At 35.5% G+C, this 18,764-nt stretch overlaps 1 protein-coding gene across 1 annotated transcript in view; it reads left to right on the top strand.

Moving 5' to 3' along the window:
- The window catches only part of LOC148939689 (dipeptidyl peptidase 8), a 95,749-nt gene that overhangs the window by 50,085 nt on the left and 26,900 nt on the right, over nucleotides 1-18,764 (top strand). The window contains exons 7-9 of the mRNA XM_089107190.1: nucleotides 7,901-8,057; nucleotides 10,380-10,527; nucleotides 16,092-16,315. Of these exons, the coding sequence (XP_088963316.1) occupies nucleotides 7,901-8,057; nucleotides 10,380-10,527; nucleotides 16,092-16,315 (529 nt within the window). The remainder of the gene's footprint in view (nucleotides 1-7,900; nucleotides 8,058-10,379; nucleotides 10,528-16,091; nucleotides 16,316-18,764) is intronic.

The following is an 18,764-nucleotide window of genomic DNA, read 5'->3' as shown; positions in this document are numbered from 1 at the left end:
TAATTACACAAAATAAGAAAAAATGACAAAATATATATAATTATATAATGAAATGGGAATTAAATATGCTGGAAACTGATAATAAATGATGTTGGATAACTAGGAAAATGGACATTGTGGGTTAGACTCAGTAAGGGATTTGTAAAGAAAAGAAAAAATTTGGACTATCGCAGAAATTCAAAAAATTTGTCTATTCCTTCAATCGATAAAACAGGATGGATTACCGAAATCTAAATAAAAACTTAAATAAACTTAAATTAAATTAAGTTTAAATTCTGTTCTATTATGACAGTCACTGCGTAGGCTTGCACTTTTTGTACTTGTGGTGGAAATCAGGCGTTCCCACCTTGCTTGGCATTGAGGATATTTGAGACTTCTTTGGGCCATGTAGTGGGGTCTTATTCCAGCTCCTCTGCAAGCAGGAGCCACTGGGTTGCCCATCAGTGTCCAAACTTTCTGAACCCCAGGTGGGTCCCACATCTGATTTGGCCATGACTTTCCTAAAGTAGTGTTTCCTAATTTGGCTTAAAGAAATTTCCTAAAGTAAATTTTCGGAATTTTAATTAATATTTCAATATTTTTGTGGCCCCTTTATTTCATGGAAAAATATCAGTGTATTAGTCGTCAGCTTGAAGCCGCATGCTTCGACTACTGTCGAAACTTTTGATTTGCTAAGAATTTAACTAAAACAACTTTTTAACTAAGCAACTGACATTGCTGAATTCCAGTGTTAATTTACTTCGTGAATTATTATGATAGATTTCAGTTTGAAATCCCATGTTTTTTAAATTTCCTCGACCTCGTTCCTTGTTTCAAGTACTTCTTATGCGAATATATCTTAGTAAAAATGAAAACTCATCAAAAAGATGGTGATGGATTATAGAAATTCTTCGAATTTTTTAGCTGTTTTAGTTCCTTATCCCTCGCTTCGTGCTTAAAAAAATATAAATTTCTCAAAATTTTTAATTCAGTTTTACAGTTCATTAATTTTGGTTTTCAATCAAGGCCGTATCCTGGATTTTTTTTTCCGGAGGGGGTTACAAAAAACTTTAAAACGCATCAAAAATTTGTTAATTGCATTTTCGTTACGTTTCAGGAGTCCGAACACATTTTGGAGGGGGAGGATGTTCAACCCTCCTAACCCCTCCCTGAATACGGCCTTGATTTTAATGTTTAAGAATAACAAAATATGACTTATGTGCGCAAGTCTCATCGGCCATTACTAGTCTTATCCATTGGATCTAAATTATTTTTTGGCCGAATGGGCCGAACTTGATGGATCTACATTAGTTTTTGGCTGAATAGGCCGAACGTGGCCATTACAAGACTTATCGACTGGATCTAAATTATTTTTTGGCCGAAGGGGCCGAACTTGATGGATCTACATTAGTTTTTGGCTGAATGGGCCGAAGTTGGCCATTACAAGTCTTATCGATATGATTTAAATAATTTTTTGGCCGAATGGGTCGAACTTGATAGATCTACATTAGTTTTTTGCTTAATGGGCCGAACGTGGCCATTACAAGACTTATCGATTGGATCTAAATTATTTTTTGGCTGAATGGGGCGAACTGAATGGGCCGAACGTGGCCATTACTAGTTTTATCGATTGGATTTAAATTATTTTTCGGCTGAATGGGCCGAACTTGAGGGATCTACATTATTTTCTGGCCGAATGGGCCGAACTTGATCTTACCAACTTAGAAAACTTTGACATGAAAATGTGACTCTTTTGTACTTTTCTCCCAATGAATTTTGAAATTTCTTATGACGTTTACATCATAACTAAAAACCTTAAGAATATGAATAATATAATAATAATAAGTGGTTTTATTTGCATTACATAAATGAATAAATCAACTGCCAGAAGCAAACTTGTTTAAACTGTACACCCTTCAAAAAAAACCCTGATATTTACATCACTATCCACAACAGAAAATATTACTAAATAGTACAGAAAAGGCACGGCATAACCTCCTGCAACTTAGTGCGACTCATAAATAAAAAAACAAACTGTAACTAATTATCACCGTTCTCTCACTACCACCCAAACCTCAAAACCACAAAAAATGCAGCTAGAAACCACTCGAGAGAGAATTGCTAAGAAATATTATGCTCTTCAAAACACAGAGATTTTAACCTACTCCTAAAACTAGTAATATTTTCTTCAACTAATAATTCATTTGGTAAACTATTATAAAATCCTGGTCCAACGTGAGGGATAGAGAAGAATGATCTTCGGGTTGAAGCAAAAGCTATAAATCAGAATAGTCGGAGCTATCAGCTTCGAGTCGATTGCGACTTCGAGTCCACTTCCATATCGAGTCAAACCTGTCAAGTTCGATGTTAGACCAAAAGCTATAAACCAGAGTAGTCGAAGCTTCGTCAAGGGGAGCATATCGCCCTTCAGGGCTCCAAATTTCAAATCCCATCCCTTAATATTTTTTTTTCTATTATCTAAGAATATATTTTCCTTTTTAAAATTACTTCTGTAAAATTGACTACCGTTTTAGGTAAGAAAAAAAAACCCATTAAAACCTTAGGGCAAAGGATAAGCTGCGTCTTGTAAAAATTCCAGACTAAAAGAGCTTGCTTCCTTTTAGATTCTAAATAATTAAAATTTATAAAGGGTATAATTGAAAAATTTTAAAGCTATGTCCCCCACCCGTGATTGGAGGATACCCCCTCCCCCACACATAAAGGCGGAAGAATTATCTTGGAGTCTTTGACTTTTTCAGACTTTGCATTAAAGTGTTTTTGTCAGTGCTTCTGAAGACCAGAGGTGGTTTTTTTTTGGGGGGGGGGGGGATCACAAATGGGACGCTTGCCCCAGGCGCAGAATTTTTAGGGGCTCAAAATTTTAAATAAATAATTTAACATTTATAATTATTTTGTAATTTTTGAAATTTTATTGTTATTAAAATAAAGTAGAGGGTGCAGTTGGCAGTAAGTCCGTCTGTGTTTTCCTTTTGTTGTAGACGGGTTACAAATAAATAAAGACTTATAATTTTATCGTCGGTTGCTTATTTAGTTGTTAAGTCAGCTGTAATTGGGTTAACAATTGTAATTGTTGCAATTTTAAATTGAATGATCATTTAGTCTCTTTTTGGAAGAGTCCATTTTATGTCACGTTTGATATTCTCAACCTTGGTCTCAATTTTGTTCTGATAATATATTGCGTATATTACTAATAATTTAACTGTTAATTAATTATCCATTCTTTTCAGCATTTTATTTTATGTAATGAAGAAAAAAAAAAATCCGTGATTGAATAATTTCCTTGTTTCTGATATTTATGTATATCGGAGTGAATGAACCATTTGTTGAGAGTGATCTAAATTCAAGACCAGCGGATGATAGTGTCGTTTAATTGTTTTAACGTTTCTTGTCATATTTAGACAAGTTGATATGATTATCTACTGTATATTTTTATTCACTGATGATTATTTGGCCTAATCTTTTACCAATTGTGGCTTGATGCAACGATGCTCATATTGCTTCTGTTTGTTCAGTACTTGGGAGTTTAAAAAGTAAAATATGTTACGTTACTATGTTACGTTATATGTTATGTTACTTGGGAGTTTAAAAAGTAAAATATGTTACGTTACTATGTTACGTTATATGTTATGTTACTTGGGAGTTTAAAAAGTAAAATATGTTACGTTACTATGTTACGTTATATGTTATGTTACTTGGGAGTTTAAAAAGTAAAATATGTTACGTTACTATGTTACGTTATATGTTATGTTACTTGGGAGTTTAAAAAGTAAAATATGTTACGTTATATGTTATGTTACTTGGGAGTTTAAAAAGTAAAATATGTTACGTTATATGTTATGTTACTTGGGAGTTTAAAAAGTAAAATATGTTACGTTATATGTTATGTTACTTGGGAGTTTAAAAAGTAAAATATGTTACGTACCTGCAGTGCAGTTTATAATTGAGTTTTTGTTTCTTGTCTTTGTAATTTCTTCGATGTTTTTTTTTGTGTTTTTTCTTTTTTATTGATACTCCGTCTTTTGTACCTTTTCTTTGACGGGTAATAAATAAATAAAAAAGTAAGCAAGCAAATTGAATCCGAATTTTTCATCTTTCCCATATAAAGCAAGAAAAGTCAGATTTAAATTAATAAAAATCTGTTAATAAATGAAAATTTTGTTAAAGATTTAGCCTACAAATTTTTGTGAGACAGGGTGGGGGGGACTAATCAAGATTTTTCCCGGGTGCAAAAGAGGCTAGAACTACCACTGCCGAATACTAACTGTCCGAACAAGGCGAAAATTTTCCCCTCACTAATTTTATATTTGCAAGGCGAAAATCTTTTGTGTTATTTGGTCACTTCCCCGGAAATAGAAAATTTTGAAAATAAAAAAAAAATGGTCCGGTGATAATTCATGGATAACTTTTAAAGCTTGCCACGTGCTCGTCTACCTCCTAGTTTTTACCAGTTAGCATTTTGCCCTAACATGTCATATTTGTATAATTAGTTCATTTGCAAAAAGGGGAGGGGCCTTGTAATCCTAAAGTTGTTGCGGATAGAATTTTTCTGTCGACATTTTTGTTTTTTAAATTCATAAATTCTTGCGTGTCATAAAAGTATTGGCTAGATTCAAGGCAGAGGTTCACTTAACTAAAATTTTAAGGCCATATTTTAGCTAAAATTAAGCTGAAAAAATCAACTATAATTTTTACTAGTCTACATACAGCACGTATTCCCCGTGGGACTTTGTGCGTCTTCTTCTGTATCAACCAGGGGCGGATCCAGGATTTTTTTTTTAGGGGGGCACAAAATAAGTTTATCCGATAAACTTGCGTTAGGAGCAAGTTAAATTAACGCAAACTTGAGTTAATTAAGTAAATTACACTACTTTAGACTACGCTCGGGGGGGGGGGGGGGGCTCGCCCCCCCTCCCCCTCTGGATCCGCCACTGGTATCAACAGCCAAAATTTCTTAGGGTGTTTGAAGCAGGCGAAAGTAGTTAGAGTCTCTACCTCTCCGTCTCTCGGTTGATCAGATACCTGGTTTTTGTTAACTTGCTTGTGTATTTCAGTGTTTTTCCATACTGCCTGGCATTTATTCAGATAACAAATCTATGTTTATAAATAGTAAGTCATCCAGTTTGTATACTAATATACGCGGGACGGTAGAACGGTCGGACGGTTTAGTAATACGTGTCTAGAAAGGGATTAGGAAAGGGGGCGTGTCTTCACCTCCACTGTAAAACAACAGTGTTCTGGAAGCTCAGAAGAAAGTCTGTATGACATTTATTTAACATAGCTCTGATCTGCCGCTTGTGAATTACGCGGACGGTATATGGAATCTAAGTAGAACTGTTTCGGGTATTAAAGATATTGTTTCGGGTATCGGGTATTGAAAATATGAAGGAAATTTTTAAATTTTTTGTATAAAATATACGAAGATAGGACTGAAATTTAAGGCTTTGACGTGTGAGATTGTTGTGATTGGTAAATCACATAATCGGCCTTTCCTGGATAGTAACTATTGCCAGGCATCAATTATGTGGGACGTCCTATTGGGAGTATTTAGAGACATATCCGATCGCTTTTACTAGAATTTGTTGGTTCGAAGCTTCGTAGGACATACGATTCCTTTGTTCCGTGGAAAGCTCAACATAAAAGAAGTATATTACCGAAAATCTACAATGCATATTCTGTGTCCCACCTGCTTGCTCTGTCACCTTTTTGGAATGTATTTATTATTTCGGATAAGAGGGCGCTGCGATCTTTGTTTTTTCGGTATGAAAAGTTCTTACTTGGTGTACCTCTGTGGCCCAAAAACTGGCGCCTAGTCTTTTTTTCATGGGGCCATACATTCTATCAAAGCCATTGTGGTTTAGAAACCGTTGTATCCGACAAATAGCTTGTTTAGTGGTTTTCTGTAAATTGTTACCGGATGATGCTTTTTTTCTCTTTTTTGTGAAGTTTGTTTCTTTTTTAAGTTGTTGTGATTTGAAGGAGTTTTGTTTATGTTTTTGTCCATTTTTGTTTCTTTTTTATTTAATTCGTGGTTACAGCATGTATTTTTCCGGGTAATAAACTTATTGATTGATACTCAAGTAGACAAAGCTTTGATTTGCTAACTATTTTAAACTTACTTATGACCGATATCTTTTCTGAGTCCTTCTTACACTCTGGGACAGATTATTGCTATCATTTCTTGTGCAAATGTATACTTTAAACTGACCTGTAAGGTAAAGGCCAGCTTTTGATCAACAAAATAATAATAAAAAAAAGCAATAGTTGGCTTATGTCTAGTAATTATTTTTTTATACTTATCATGATCAGACCTTGACATGTGCCCTCAAGTGGGAGGTACCAATATTGATGAAGTGACTGAGTTCTGCTATTTTGGTAGTGTGATTATACAAGAGGATAACTGTGACGTGGATATTGTGCTTTTCATGGCACATCTCTAAACCAAATAACGCTTGGAGATGTTCTAGGTATTACTCGAAGGTCAATATGTGATTACGTTTGTAACGTAATACGATTGTAACGATTTAAAATCTACGATTGTAACGTACTCTTGGTGGACTTTGCAGCTGTGAATCTTGAATCTTATCTGGAATGGCCGAAAAAAGACTGTTGTATTGCCTAAGAAACAAGTTAGCAGTTCACTGATCTGGGAGACTACAGGATACAGGTCTGTTGTATCAATTGGGGAAGGGGCATGTATTCCCCGGATTGTCTCCTAACCTTCTCTTGGCTGTCCTCCGACAAAACCTAGTATCTACATCTGAGTAAGTTCCGAGAAAAAGGCAAAAACGTTGTTTTTTAAAGCTGCTGCTTTTGCAAGACCATTTTTATTGTTTTGGAGTATCTTTAAAATGGTTGTTTTCACTGATAAAATGTAATTTGTCAGATACTATATTTTGGCGTAAATGTCGATTTCTAGTATGTACATACTAGATATGACACGAAAACAGTGGTGAGCTCCTGTGTAGATACTAGGTAATATCAAGGAAACTAAGCATCGGAAAATAATCTTTTTTGCACCATTGGATTCCTCGTGGTCTAATTAGGCGGGATCTACTCTTAACTAAAATTCGAATTTTTTGTAGATACTAGGTTTTGTCAGTGGACAGATTTTCAAAATCTAGGGGGACCCTCTAGATTTTGAAAATGCCCTTTTTTGGTATTTTCATTGTATAAACGTCAAATTTGCCTTCCACTTTAGATTTAAAAACACATCTTACACCCACCCCCCCCCCCCGGGTGTAAGATTCTAGGTCATTCTATGCCGCTCCCTAGAAAAGGAGTGAATGGTCACTGGCACAGGATTGCGTGGCTCGGAAGGTAGCTATCTCCCAGGTCTAGAGAAAGGTGCCTCCAGACCTGGAAAAATCCAAGTCTAAGTAAGTTGCTTGACATACGCTTTCATTATTGAAAGATTATAACAGTTTCAAAGTAGTTTTCAATAATATTTGTCTCCGCAATGGAACGTAAGTTACATGAAAGTTAAACTTACAAACAGTTTAACTGCTTGGAACTCTAAATGAAAGCTTAAAATATATTTTCGTAAAAAAATAAGGCAATAGTTGGATAGTCAATTTTTAGCTAGTTAATTGATGCAGTTTTTATTTAATTATTAAAGTTTTTTAGTTAGACTTAATTAAATACAATTTTCCCCAAAAAATTATTCGCCGAGAGTTACGGTCTTAATTACTTTATTCATAAGTATGTATTGTTATTATTTGCTATAAAGTATAATACTCAGTTTCAAAACTTAGTAATTATGAACGGTGGGGGTGGGAGGGGGGAGGGCTAGGTGAATCCCAGCCTAATCTAAAATAGGGTTCATCCAAATTGATTTTAAAATAACGCTAATCTTGTTTAGGGTTAACAGTATCGGATTAACCTAAAGCTCTTTTTTTTCCAGCATTTATAGCATCTTATTGGACCGTTCTCAAAAGCGAGCTGATTTGGTAGTGATCGCCTTAGAAAGCTTCTGCTCTTCCGAAACCGTCCCTGATGTTTATGTGTCAGTGCCTACTGCTTACATCCTTCATACCTTGACTCATAAATACTGGGTCTCAGTAAGTATTCATTCCATTTTACCCAGTTTTGTGGAGCTCTAAGACGTGATTAAAAATGGAAAAACGTGAAATTGGAAATTTGCTGAAATTGACAGAAAATGAACCAATTTATCATGTAAAGGAAAAAGAACCTTTTATAAATTTTGAAACAGCATTTAGTAGCCTCCACGCTTTCCCATGGAAACAAGGATGAGGGAAGTTATGTTTATGATAATACATAGGATTATTCCGTATAGAGATAGAATTGAGCGTTTATTAGAAGTGAAAACCCAGGGTTTCACCTCTGTTCAGAGGTGGTACTAGATGGACTATCTCATGAATTTTTGGAGTGTCAGAAAAATGAAAATATTTTTAATTTTGTTTTTGAGATAGTAAGAAATTTAGGTGTGAGTATAGAAAGTGAGGAGAATAAAAAAAGGATTATAAAGTTAGATATAAGGGAAAAAATGGAGGATAAAAAGAAAAATATGGTGTGTTTTATAGTAGGAAATTTATGCCGGTATGTATGTAGTAGAAGAAAAAGGAAGGAAAAAATAAATATTGATATTTTTAAAAAGTTTTTGGATAAAGAAGCAGATTTTTTGAGAATAAGTAATAAATTTGAGAAATATTTTGAAATGAATATTTATTAAAATATGTTTTATATATTTAAATTTTTTTTTATAACTTTTTAATTATATATTTTATGAATTTTTAATTTTTTTTTTTTTTTTTTTTTTTTTTTTTTGAATTTGAGCAGTTGAAAAGGGTTTTTAGAAAACGAAGAAATAAAAAAAAAAAATAAAAATGAAAAAATTTGTCTAAGTGTTGAGTGTATGTTTGTGTAAGATGATGTTCAGACAAAGTTTTTTATTTGGGCGTTTTTGAGGTAAGAGAGAGAGTAATTTGGGAGGATGGGATTATAAGGTAAACAGAGGGATTTTGGAGGCAAAATAAAGTTTTTTCTTGGAGTTTGTTAGTTGGTGCCACCGTGGAAGGGGTTCCCTATACCGGAAGGGAACCCTGCAAAGCGGCTAGGCAGATGTTGTTTTTATGTTGGTTAATTGGTTGTAGAATGCCCCCAAATGAAATCTGTAAAGTATTAACTGCTCAAATTTATAGTTTGATTGTTATGATAATGTAAGTTAAAAAATTTTGTAGGTTTTTTTTTATTTATTTATTTTTGTTTTTTTTAGTGTAGGTGGTACATAAATGTAGTTATAAGTTTCGGAAATAAAGAAGTTAGTACCACTGAGAGGAGAGAAGGTGGGTTTTTTTTAAATTAAAAAAAAAGAAAAAAAAAGACGTGATTCAACAGAATAAATAAATAAAATAATAAAATTAAGACGATTCTGTAGCTTGAATAGCGAATCAACCACCCCATGTGGCTTATTTGTAAGAGAATGAAATTGGTGTTTGCTATAGGCTGTCAGGGTTTTATGGATTATAGGACATAACTATACTGCAAAGGCGTAACCAGGATTTTCGTTCGGGGGGAGGGATATTTTTTCTGGGAGAGGGGTACAAAAGAAACTCATAAAAAAATTGGTTTATGTGCAATTTTGTTAGTTATACGATTCGGATTTTTTTTTTTGGGGGGGGGGGGGTGAGTGGTAGGTTCAAAACTCACATAACCCTTTCCTCTGGATACGACCTGTCTACGTCAGGATATATATGTTGGGAATTTCATTTCTGCACGTTTTCATTATTCTGGTGTTTAGACAATTCTAGAGTTTAAGCAAACCTGATGATAATGTAGTAATGACACTGTGTTGGAATTGTAGTGTTTGGAATTGGAGTTGAAAATTCTGATTGGAAGGGAGAAGGAGAAAGGCTCCAAGAAAATGCATAAATAGGCAATATCAATTTCAGCAATGCTTACGCCGTATCATCTTTGGTCTTGTGCAAATATTTGAGTCCCCCCCCTCTCAGAACAGTAAACGAACAATAAACTTCTATTTGACAACGTCTTAAGGGAGCGCAGCCATAGATGCCATCTGCGAAGTTATATACATATAACTTCAAGATATTATCAAATATTATAATGTTTTATCATATTTAAAAAAAAAACTTTTTAAGTATAATATATAATAATACGTTAAAAATAAACAAAATAAGTTTAAATATTTCACTTCGGCTTGTGTTGACTTTCCTCGTGTTCGGGCAATTCAAGAATTTAAACAAACCTGACAATGGCTGAAACTATTGTTTGAAACTCTGTCAAACTAGGAGGTGAAGGGGACAACCTCTAATAAAGCGCAAAATTAGGCAATTTAAGTTTTATTCATATTAGATATTAAGATATTTTATTTACTATGTTTTTACCTTGATTGTATTTTTCAGATTCATGATTGCCTTTATTTGTGGCCTGTAGACGATTCAAAAAATTTCAGATTTATATGGGCATCCCAGGACCTTGGTTATAGGCATTTATTCTATGTTCACACCAGACCTGAGAAAATGGGTGGTATTTCAAATGGCTGTGATACAGGTAATGGTTTTGAAGTTTTAAAGAAGTCTGAAGTGTTGGATCGTTTTCTTCCATTTGAAAGTATATGTATACGAATAATAAGCTGGCTTTCCACCCGAAAATGCAGCACATTTTTGGTGAATTATTTTGAATTTGCAACACATGGACGTCCAAGGAAGCAAACTGGTTTGGCCTGGCCGTCTAGTAGCATTTCGAATGAATAGCATGGTTTGAAATCTCTATAGTAACTAGCTCCACAAACGCTTAAACATGGTATTAAAACGTTAAAACTTGTTGAAGCATCCCAATCTACTAATAAGTCAGCGTAAACAAAACTCAAAATTAGGAAGGCTAATAAGTAGGCTAAAAAAAATCTTAGTTTGAATTTAAGCACCTATAACTTGTAGTTCCCTATAATGGGAACTACATGGGTGGGTGTAAAAAGGGAGGCTTTGAATAGATTGGGGTGGAGGAGGAGCGTGCGTAGCTGTGTTGGTCTCAGGCGGCTTGGTGCTGCGGTGAGTTGTTAGTAGTAGTAGTAGTAGTATAACTTGTAGCTCCGCTAAAAGAAAACAATTGAGTAGTAATGTGGATTTTGAATGAAGGTTTTATTGTTTAGTTTTACTATTTTATTATGTTTATCTAGAGTCGCTACATTTTCTCCCTTTGATAGGAGGCTTTGTGTCATGATATGTGTAAATAAAGGTATCCTACTAGGAAACATTATTTGGCTTTTCTTAGCTGGAGCCTAGCAAAGAACAAAAAACTTTTTGTTGAAGATACTGGTCTTTACGAGGATGTCGTTTTGACTAATGGCTTTATTACCAATCTTTACTGACTCTTTTATATTTTCAAAAATTTCTCCAGGTTCAAATTTGTTTTTTAAAATAGCTATTGCAGCACTCAAAAGTAAACGCTAAATTATATTATTTTTACAATAAAAAAGGGAAAAGATTACTTGTTTGATACACTTACAAAATACGGCACAAAGGAATTTACAAATTAAAAAAAAAATCAATTTTCCTTAGTCTTCCAGTTCTTTGCCTATCCAGTCGAGATTAATATGCTGCTTAATGGCCTTTGCGAATATTTTTCTTTTGATGTCCATGTTTTACAAATTTAAAATATTTGGAAACAAAAACACTCCACCTTGTTTCACGATTTAAATACTTTTCGTTTTTTTTACAAGCTTAATGTTTCTTATAAAGGAGCCAATGGTTTTAAAAAGGTGGATCTATGTGCCTAGTCTGTGATCTAGTCTACTGACTATTAAAAAAGGGGTTTGATGGCACACTTCTGCTGCAGTTCGCTTGAGAGGGGTTTCTATGGTATCCTATGGATTAATTTATATCTTCAGGAATTGTATTTTATCGGTCAGTCTAAAGTTTTCGTCCCCAGAAATAAGGAATAGTTTGATTGCCTAATACGTCCCAAGGCAAACCAATGGGATGAAAGCACACTTTTAACATTGAGAAAAAGGGAGGCTACTATACTAAACTTTCATGTTGAAAAGTGCGCTTTATTTCCATTTGCTTACATTTGTGACGTTTTTTCGCCAGCCAATCATGTTATTCCTTTCCTAGAAAATAGATCATCCCTAAAATTGCCCTTTTCGGCCAACCCACTACGGCCAAACGAAAAGTATGTGGCCCCGAATGGCGTAGGAGGCTGTGGGAAAGGAAATTTAAACTTCTTGGGGGGTTGTAATGATAGGGATGGCTAGGAAGGAAGACTAGATAGGAAGGCTTTGAATAGATAGGGATGGTGTATTTTTCTCAGTCTTTCGAGGCGTCATAAAGTACAGAAAACTAGTGAAATAGTTGTAATATGTATTTATAAATTATTGATTGTGCGATTTATAGGAGAGTAAACTTCTTTAAAATTTACTTCATAAAAAGAAATAGCACAACCACATTATATAAAAACTAAACAACCACATAAAAGTCATAAGCCCTTAGAGAAGCTGCATCTTCTTACCGGTCTTTAACTTAAAATAAATAGCAAAAAACTATTTTCCTTTTTTATAGAAAAAAGAAATTAAAGAGGTAAATGATAAAAAAAAAAATATAAAAAAAAACTCTCTCTTCTTACAACCTACCTAAGTCCCCGTTTCCCTACTCATAATTCCAAAATACCCTCGGCATTCAAAGACCTTTTTTAATTTTTTTTCTTGCCTTTTTTCAAGCCAAAGTAAGTTTCTGACTGCTCTAGTACTGTCCAAGTGACTTTTTCCACGCGGAAACAGCGTTAACGAACAAATAAACATTCAAATGGGGATGAGTCCATTTACCAGACAGTGAAAACAGATACAAAACTCTGGATACTTTAGCCACATATACAGCGGTCGTCATCAGCAGAAAAACAGTTGCTGCTGACGTTTGTTGCAGTTGCATTTTTTTCTGCTGATAACGACTGATGTATATGTGGTCGAAATATCCAGACTTTTGTATCTGTTTTCACTGTCTATATCCCCATTTGAACGTTTATTTGTTCGTTAACGCTGTTTCAGTGTAGAAAAAGTCACTTGGGCAGTACTAGAGCAGTCAGAAACTTATTTTTTAGTCAGATGTACCTAGGAATTCTAAAAAAAAATTTAAAGCCTTCTTTCTGCTCCTATCAGAAGGAGCAGAGTCTTTTTCTGCTCCTATCAGAAGGAGCAGAGCCTTTTCTGCTGCTATAAGAAACAGCAGAGCCTTTTTTCTCCTCTTATCAGAAGGAGGAGAGCCTTGTTTCTGCTCCTATCAGAAGGAGGAGAGCCTTTCCCTGCTGCTATCAGAAGGAGCAGAACCTTTTCTGCTCCATCAGAAGGAGGAGAGCTTTCCCTGCTGCTATCAGAAGGAGCGGAGCAGAACCTTTTTCTGCTCCCATCAGAAAGAGCAGAGCCTTCTTTCTGCTCCTATCAGAAGGAGGAGAGCTTTTTTCTGCTGCTATCAGAAAGAGCAGAGCCTTTGTTCCGCTCCTATCAGAAGGAGGAGATCCTTTTTCTGCTCCTATCAGAAGGAGCAGAGCCTTTTTCTGCTCCCATCAGAAAGAGCAGAGCCTTCTTTCTGCTCCTATCAGAAGGGGGAGAGCCTTTTTCTGCTGCTATCAGAAAGAGCAAAGCCTTCTTTCTGCTCCTATCAGAAGGAGAAGAGCCTTTCCCTGCTGCTATCAGAAGGAGCAGAGCCTTTTCCTGCTCCTAACAGAAAGATCAAAGCCTTTTTCTGCTCCCATTAGAAAGAGCAGAGCCTTCTTTCTGCTCCTATCAGAAGGAGGAGAGCCTTTCCCTGCTACTATCAGAAGGAGCAGAGCCTTTTTCTGCTCCCATCAGAAGGAGCAGAGCCTTTTTCTGCTGCTATCAGAAATAGCAGAGCATTTTTCTGCTCCTATCAGAAGGAGGAGAGCCTTTTCCTGCTCCTAACAGAAAGATCAAAGCCTTTTTCTGCTCCCATCAGAAAGAGCAGAGCCTTCTTTCTGCTCCTATCAGAAGGAGGAGAGCCTTTCCCTGCTACTATCAGAAAGAGGCAGAGCCTTTTTCTGCTCCCATCAGAAGGAGCAGAGCCTTTTTCTGCTGCTATCAGAAATAGCAGAGCATTTTTCTGCTCCTATCAGAAGGAGGAGAGCCTTTTCCCGTTCCTATCAGAAAGAGCAGAGCCTTTCCTGCTCCCATCAGAAAGAGCAGGGCCTTCTTTCTGCTGCTATCAGAAGGAGCAGAGCCTTTTCTGTTCCTATCAGAAAGAGCAGAGCCTTTTTCTGCTCCCAACAGAAAGAGCAGAGCCGTCTTTCTGCTCCTATCAGAAGGAGGAGAGCCTTTTCTGCTTCTATCAGAAGGAGCAGAGCCTTTTTTTTCTCCTATCAGAAGGAATAGAGCCTTTTTCTGCTCCCATCAGAAGGAGGAGAGCCTTTTTCTGCTCCCATCAGAAAGAGCGGAGCCTTCTTTGTACTCCTATCAGAAGGAGGAGAGCCTTTTCCTGCTGCTATCAGAACCTAGCTGTACGGTAAAGTGGGATTCACGGAGAAATTGCTTGGCGGTTTTATTTTTTCATTTTGGATTTGCTTCTGTTTTCTGGTCAGAGTTATTGGTTTTCCCGGCTGGCCAAATTTCATTGAAAGTAAATAAAAGCTTTTTGTTGGAAGGATGTAATATCAGTCATATATTTACGTTAACAAAACTTTTCTAAGTAAATTTAATGCTATTGTTCTTTTTTGAAGTTTGGTTCGAACAGGAGGTTTTTTTTTTGTGAATCAATGTTTTGTTCTCTTCTGTCTAGGATTAGAGTTTTGCATATCTTGGCTGATTACTTTTTGGTTCTGTAAACTAATATTACATTAAAGATGCGCTCTGGCAGGAAGCAACAATTGCTATGACAACGGAATATTCTGTTGCCCGATAAAAACAATTTTTTTTAGTATCTTCAGTGACCGTGGGGTGGTTTTGAATTCTAAAGAAGCTAAAATCAGGTTAATTAAGTTGAATGTAGTAATTCCAGGAGTTGAGATGATAAAGCGAGCTGTTGTGTCAATAGTGATGACATTGTGTAGTTATGTATGCAAAAAAAGAGAAAAAAAATAGTTAAGAAGGCTTAGTTCTGATTTTAAGAGAACAAGTGAGTGTGTGTAAGTGAGAGCGAAAAGTGGAAAGTGAGTAGAAAGGGCTCTGTTGTAAAAGATCTGATTGGAATCTGAGTTCATGGGAAGGTGTAAATCGTTGATGACAAAGTGTAAATAATTAAAACAGCGTTTTAAGTTTTGTGTTTGATTATGAAGTTAAAACAATTTTTTTTTTATGTGTAAAGTAGAGCAGAAGTAGAGTTTCTAGAATTTTTCTAGAATTAGAATTTTCTAGAAGTAGAAGTTGAATGGTATGTTATCATAATTCTTCCTTTCATGTTTTTTCTTTTGTATATGTTGTGTATATTATTTGTGTAAAAGTAATTTTGCAATGATGCAAATGTTGTTGTTTTTTCTTTTTTTGTCATTTTATTATGAAGTTTATTAGTTTTTTAAAGATAATTATTATTTTATGTTTTTCTTCTGTTTGAGAATAAAAGGGTTTCTGCTTTTTGACATGACGGACCACCATTTGGAAAAAGTCTGTAATGGTAAGAAAGGTCACCCTAAGAAGGGCTTCCTGTGGTGGGAGGATGCCTTTTATTATGGCGAGGATTTTTTATGGAAAGATTTTGTAGTAGAAGTGTGCCCAATTCAGCTGCTGTTTAATTTTTTTAAAAATGTGTAGGAGACGTGTATGGTTTAATTTTTTTCTATATACATTACCAAGAGATTTTACCGTCGGTAGATTTTTAAACGAACATTCTTTTCGCCAAATGTATAAAAAAGATGTGTAGAAAGTAGATTGAATTTTACAGCTGCCGCTAGATTGAGCAACAGGATTGTCACCTGTTCCTGCAAAAAAAAAAAAAAAAAAAAAAAAAAAAAAAATAATTAAACGTTGATTCTAGTCAGTGAATCTAGTTAGTGGCATCAGTGAATCTGGAGGATCTTTGTCTTTTTGCCCTTTTAGATTTAATTGATTAGACATCTGAGAAGCTCATTTAAAGTTACGAGTTTACGTAGTTTTTGCCTCCATTGTTTTTTTATTTCAGGTTTGCGTTGCACAAAACTGCATGAATTTGTTCAATTAACCAACGGTGAATGGGAAGTGAAAGACAATGCCTTCCACGTCTACCCCGAAAAGGGCCTAATTTTCTTCACTGCCAATAAAGACACTCCCCTTGAACAGCATTACTATGTGACGTCATTAAGCGAACCAGGATCAGTCAAACGGTTAACTAAAGCTGGATATTTTCACACAACCTATATAAGCAAGGTTTGTAGTGGTTGAGTTGGTTTGAGTAATTCAGAAGGTGTCATGTTAGAAAATACTAATATGGTTGAGCTGAAAATGAATTTTGGACATATTAGGCCAAAGGAGTAGTTAGTGCGCAGCTGTCCGCAGTAGTAGTTTGTGCGCAGCTGTATTGCTCGTAGGTGACTTGGTGCTGCAATGAGCTGGGCTATTAGTTGTAACAATAGTTTAAGAATGCCGGGCTATCTAAAGCGAAAATAAAAGAGTTGAATGAAGAAGTTGAATAAAATTTCAATTTGCAGTTGAGCGTTTTTGATTGCAGTTGAGTGTAATTTTGATGTTTATTATAGGGCAAGTAGGCTATTATAAATGACCACTTATTTAAACTGGTTTAAAATGAAAAAAATTTCGGAACCATTAACCCTGATAAAATAATTTTGGGATAAAAAGTTTTATTATCAAACAGTTTATGGGAACGAACTGTAAGTAAGGAGCGACGCGGCTCAATAGTAACCAAAACTCTAGAAAGCGAAATTTTGATATCAGTAGATATATCAAAAGAGTCGCCTTATTATGTTGATTCCAAATATACGGTATATTTGGCCCCTTTTCAACACCTCGTTCTTTACGCTAAAGTTTGAATTTCTTCCCAATTCTTTAATAACGACTCCTGAAACACAGGGGCCGTTTAATTGTAATAATGAGAATTTTTTTTAAGTACTAAAACATTATTGTGAAGAGTGATGGGTTGAGGAGAGGACAATCCCCTTCATATAGATAATAATTTCTGTTCGTTTTAAGTTTTAATGTTGCTCCTTACTTTCAGTTGAAAAAATTTGTTTTTTAAATTTAGTCTAAGTAAGGCAAGGGAGATTTAAAGCTTTTATTTGAAAAATCGAAATATATGAAATATGAAAAATTGCATATAAACATTTATATTTCGAGGATGGAATGGCTGAGCAGGAATGGCTCGAGGAGGAATGGCTGAGCCAGTTCGGTATTGAGACTAAACCTCACTAAAAAACGAACCGCACATTTTGGCATTAGCTTACACTCTCTGGGTATAAGTTGGGTAAATAAGTGTATATCGGATCCAATTGTGGTTCGGACACGAGTCTGACCATTTCATATTTTTTCAGACTATTTTTCAGAACCTTTCTATAAATTTGTATTCGGAATAAAATTTTACCATGAATGTTAATCGAAACAATGGTCAGCATTTTTGAATTAACTTCAAATGGTGGTTCTTCCTCACTTGACAGTTTTATTTTTTTTTTCAACAATTTTTTTTTAATTTGTACCTACTATCGGAAGACTTCATTCTTTACAAAATTGTGGTGAATACTGCAACCATGATGGCTAAAGTTGTTTGTGCCGTGGAAAAATACAACCGTAATATGGACAGTGAAGTATGAGCGCTTCGAAAAGCGGATGAAGATTAGCTAGATGTTTTCCAGAAAAATTGCCTACGGATTGTTCTGAGTGCCCGCCTGACTGACCGTATTTCAAGCAGTAGGCTGTACGAAAAATGCGGTTCAATCCCGCTTTCCAGGGCTATAATGAGAGAAAGGTTGGGACAGCTAGGCTACGTTCTGTGGACGAAGAATGACAGATTGCCGAAGATTGTCCTTTTCGTCCAACAGTCTAGGGCTAAACGGAAAGCAGGTCGTCCGCGGTTGGGGTGGGAGGATATCATAAAGAAATATTTAAAGGAAAATGGGAACTTGCTGTGAGGGTGTAAAGAGGGAGGCTTTGAACAGATGGGGATGGAGGAGGAGCATGCGTAGCTGTGTGCTGCTTGGTGGTGTGGTGCTGCACTGAGTTGTTAGTTAGTTATAGTGCAAAGAATAATATTTATAAATCAAATATATAGGTAATTTTTGAAGACTCGACCCATTGACGTAATGATATTGCTGGGTATTGAAATTTACGTTGCCGTATTCTAGATCGTATAATCCTATATTTTGTCCAGAATTGTCCCTATTGTTGCACATTGTTTTATTATATTTTATCCGAGATGTACTAAAATTTATTAGTTCTATTAATTGTCCTACAATATACAACTTGTAGCCGATAAGGATCCTTGCCTTTTGGGGCATAGTTAGCAGCCTGGCCCAAGCCAGATAAAGAAAAAGGGTTGGATGATAGGCTAATCCCCAATCTCTGTAGAACCTGGATGATTTCTGAAATGAAAAGGAATAGGCTCGGACATGGTTTGTTTTCTCTGGATATAACTACTAACCTGGAAACAATTTCTAACAGCGTACCAATTTTTTTGTCTTACTGTTTGGACTTATCGGACTATAAATCCTGAAACACAACCCGGCCCTCAAGAAGGTTTAATTAGAAACCGTACGTTTTCCGCTGTTCAAGTCCTCAGTGTAAGATCTTTGGTCCGCAGCACTCGCGAGGTCATCTTGAAGAGGCGCCATTGTTGCCATATGTGCCAGGTGACATGGGAAGACCCAAG

Source organism: Artemia sp. Qi Xiang Cuo, chromosome 21 (genome assembly GCF_049724085.1).
Source record: "Artemia sp. Qi Xiang Cuo chromosome 21, ASM4972408v1, whole genome shotgun sequence".
Classification (NCBI taxonomy): domain Eukaryota; kingdom Metazoa; phylum Arthropoda; class Branchiopoda; order Anostraca; family Artemiidae; genus Artemia; species Artemia sp. Qi Xiang Cuo.
The sequence above is the reverse complement of the archived record's forward strand: the minus strand, read 5'-3'. Positions and strand labels throughout refer to the sequence as shown.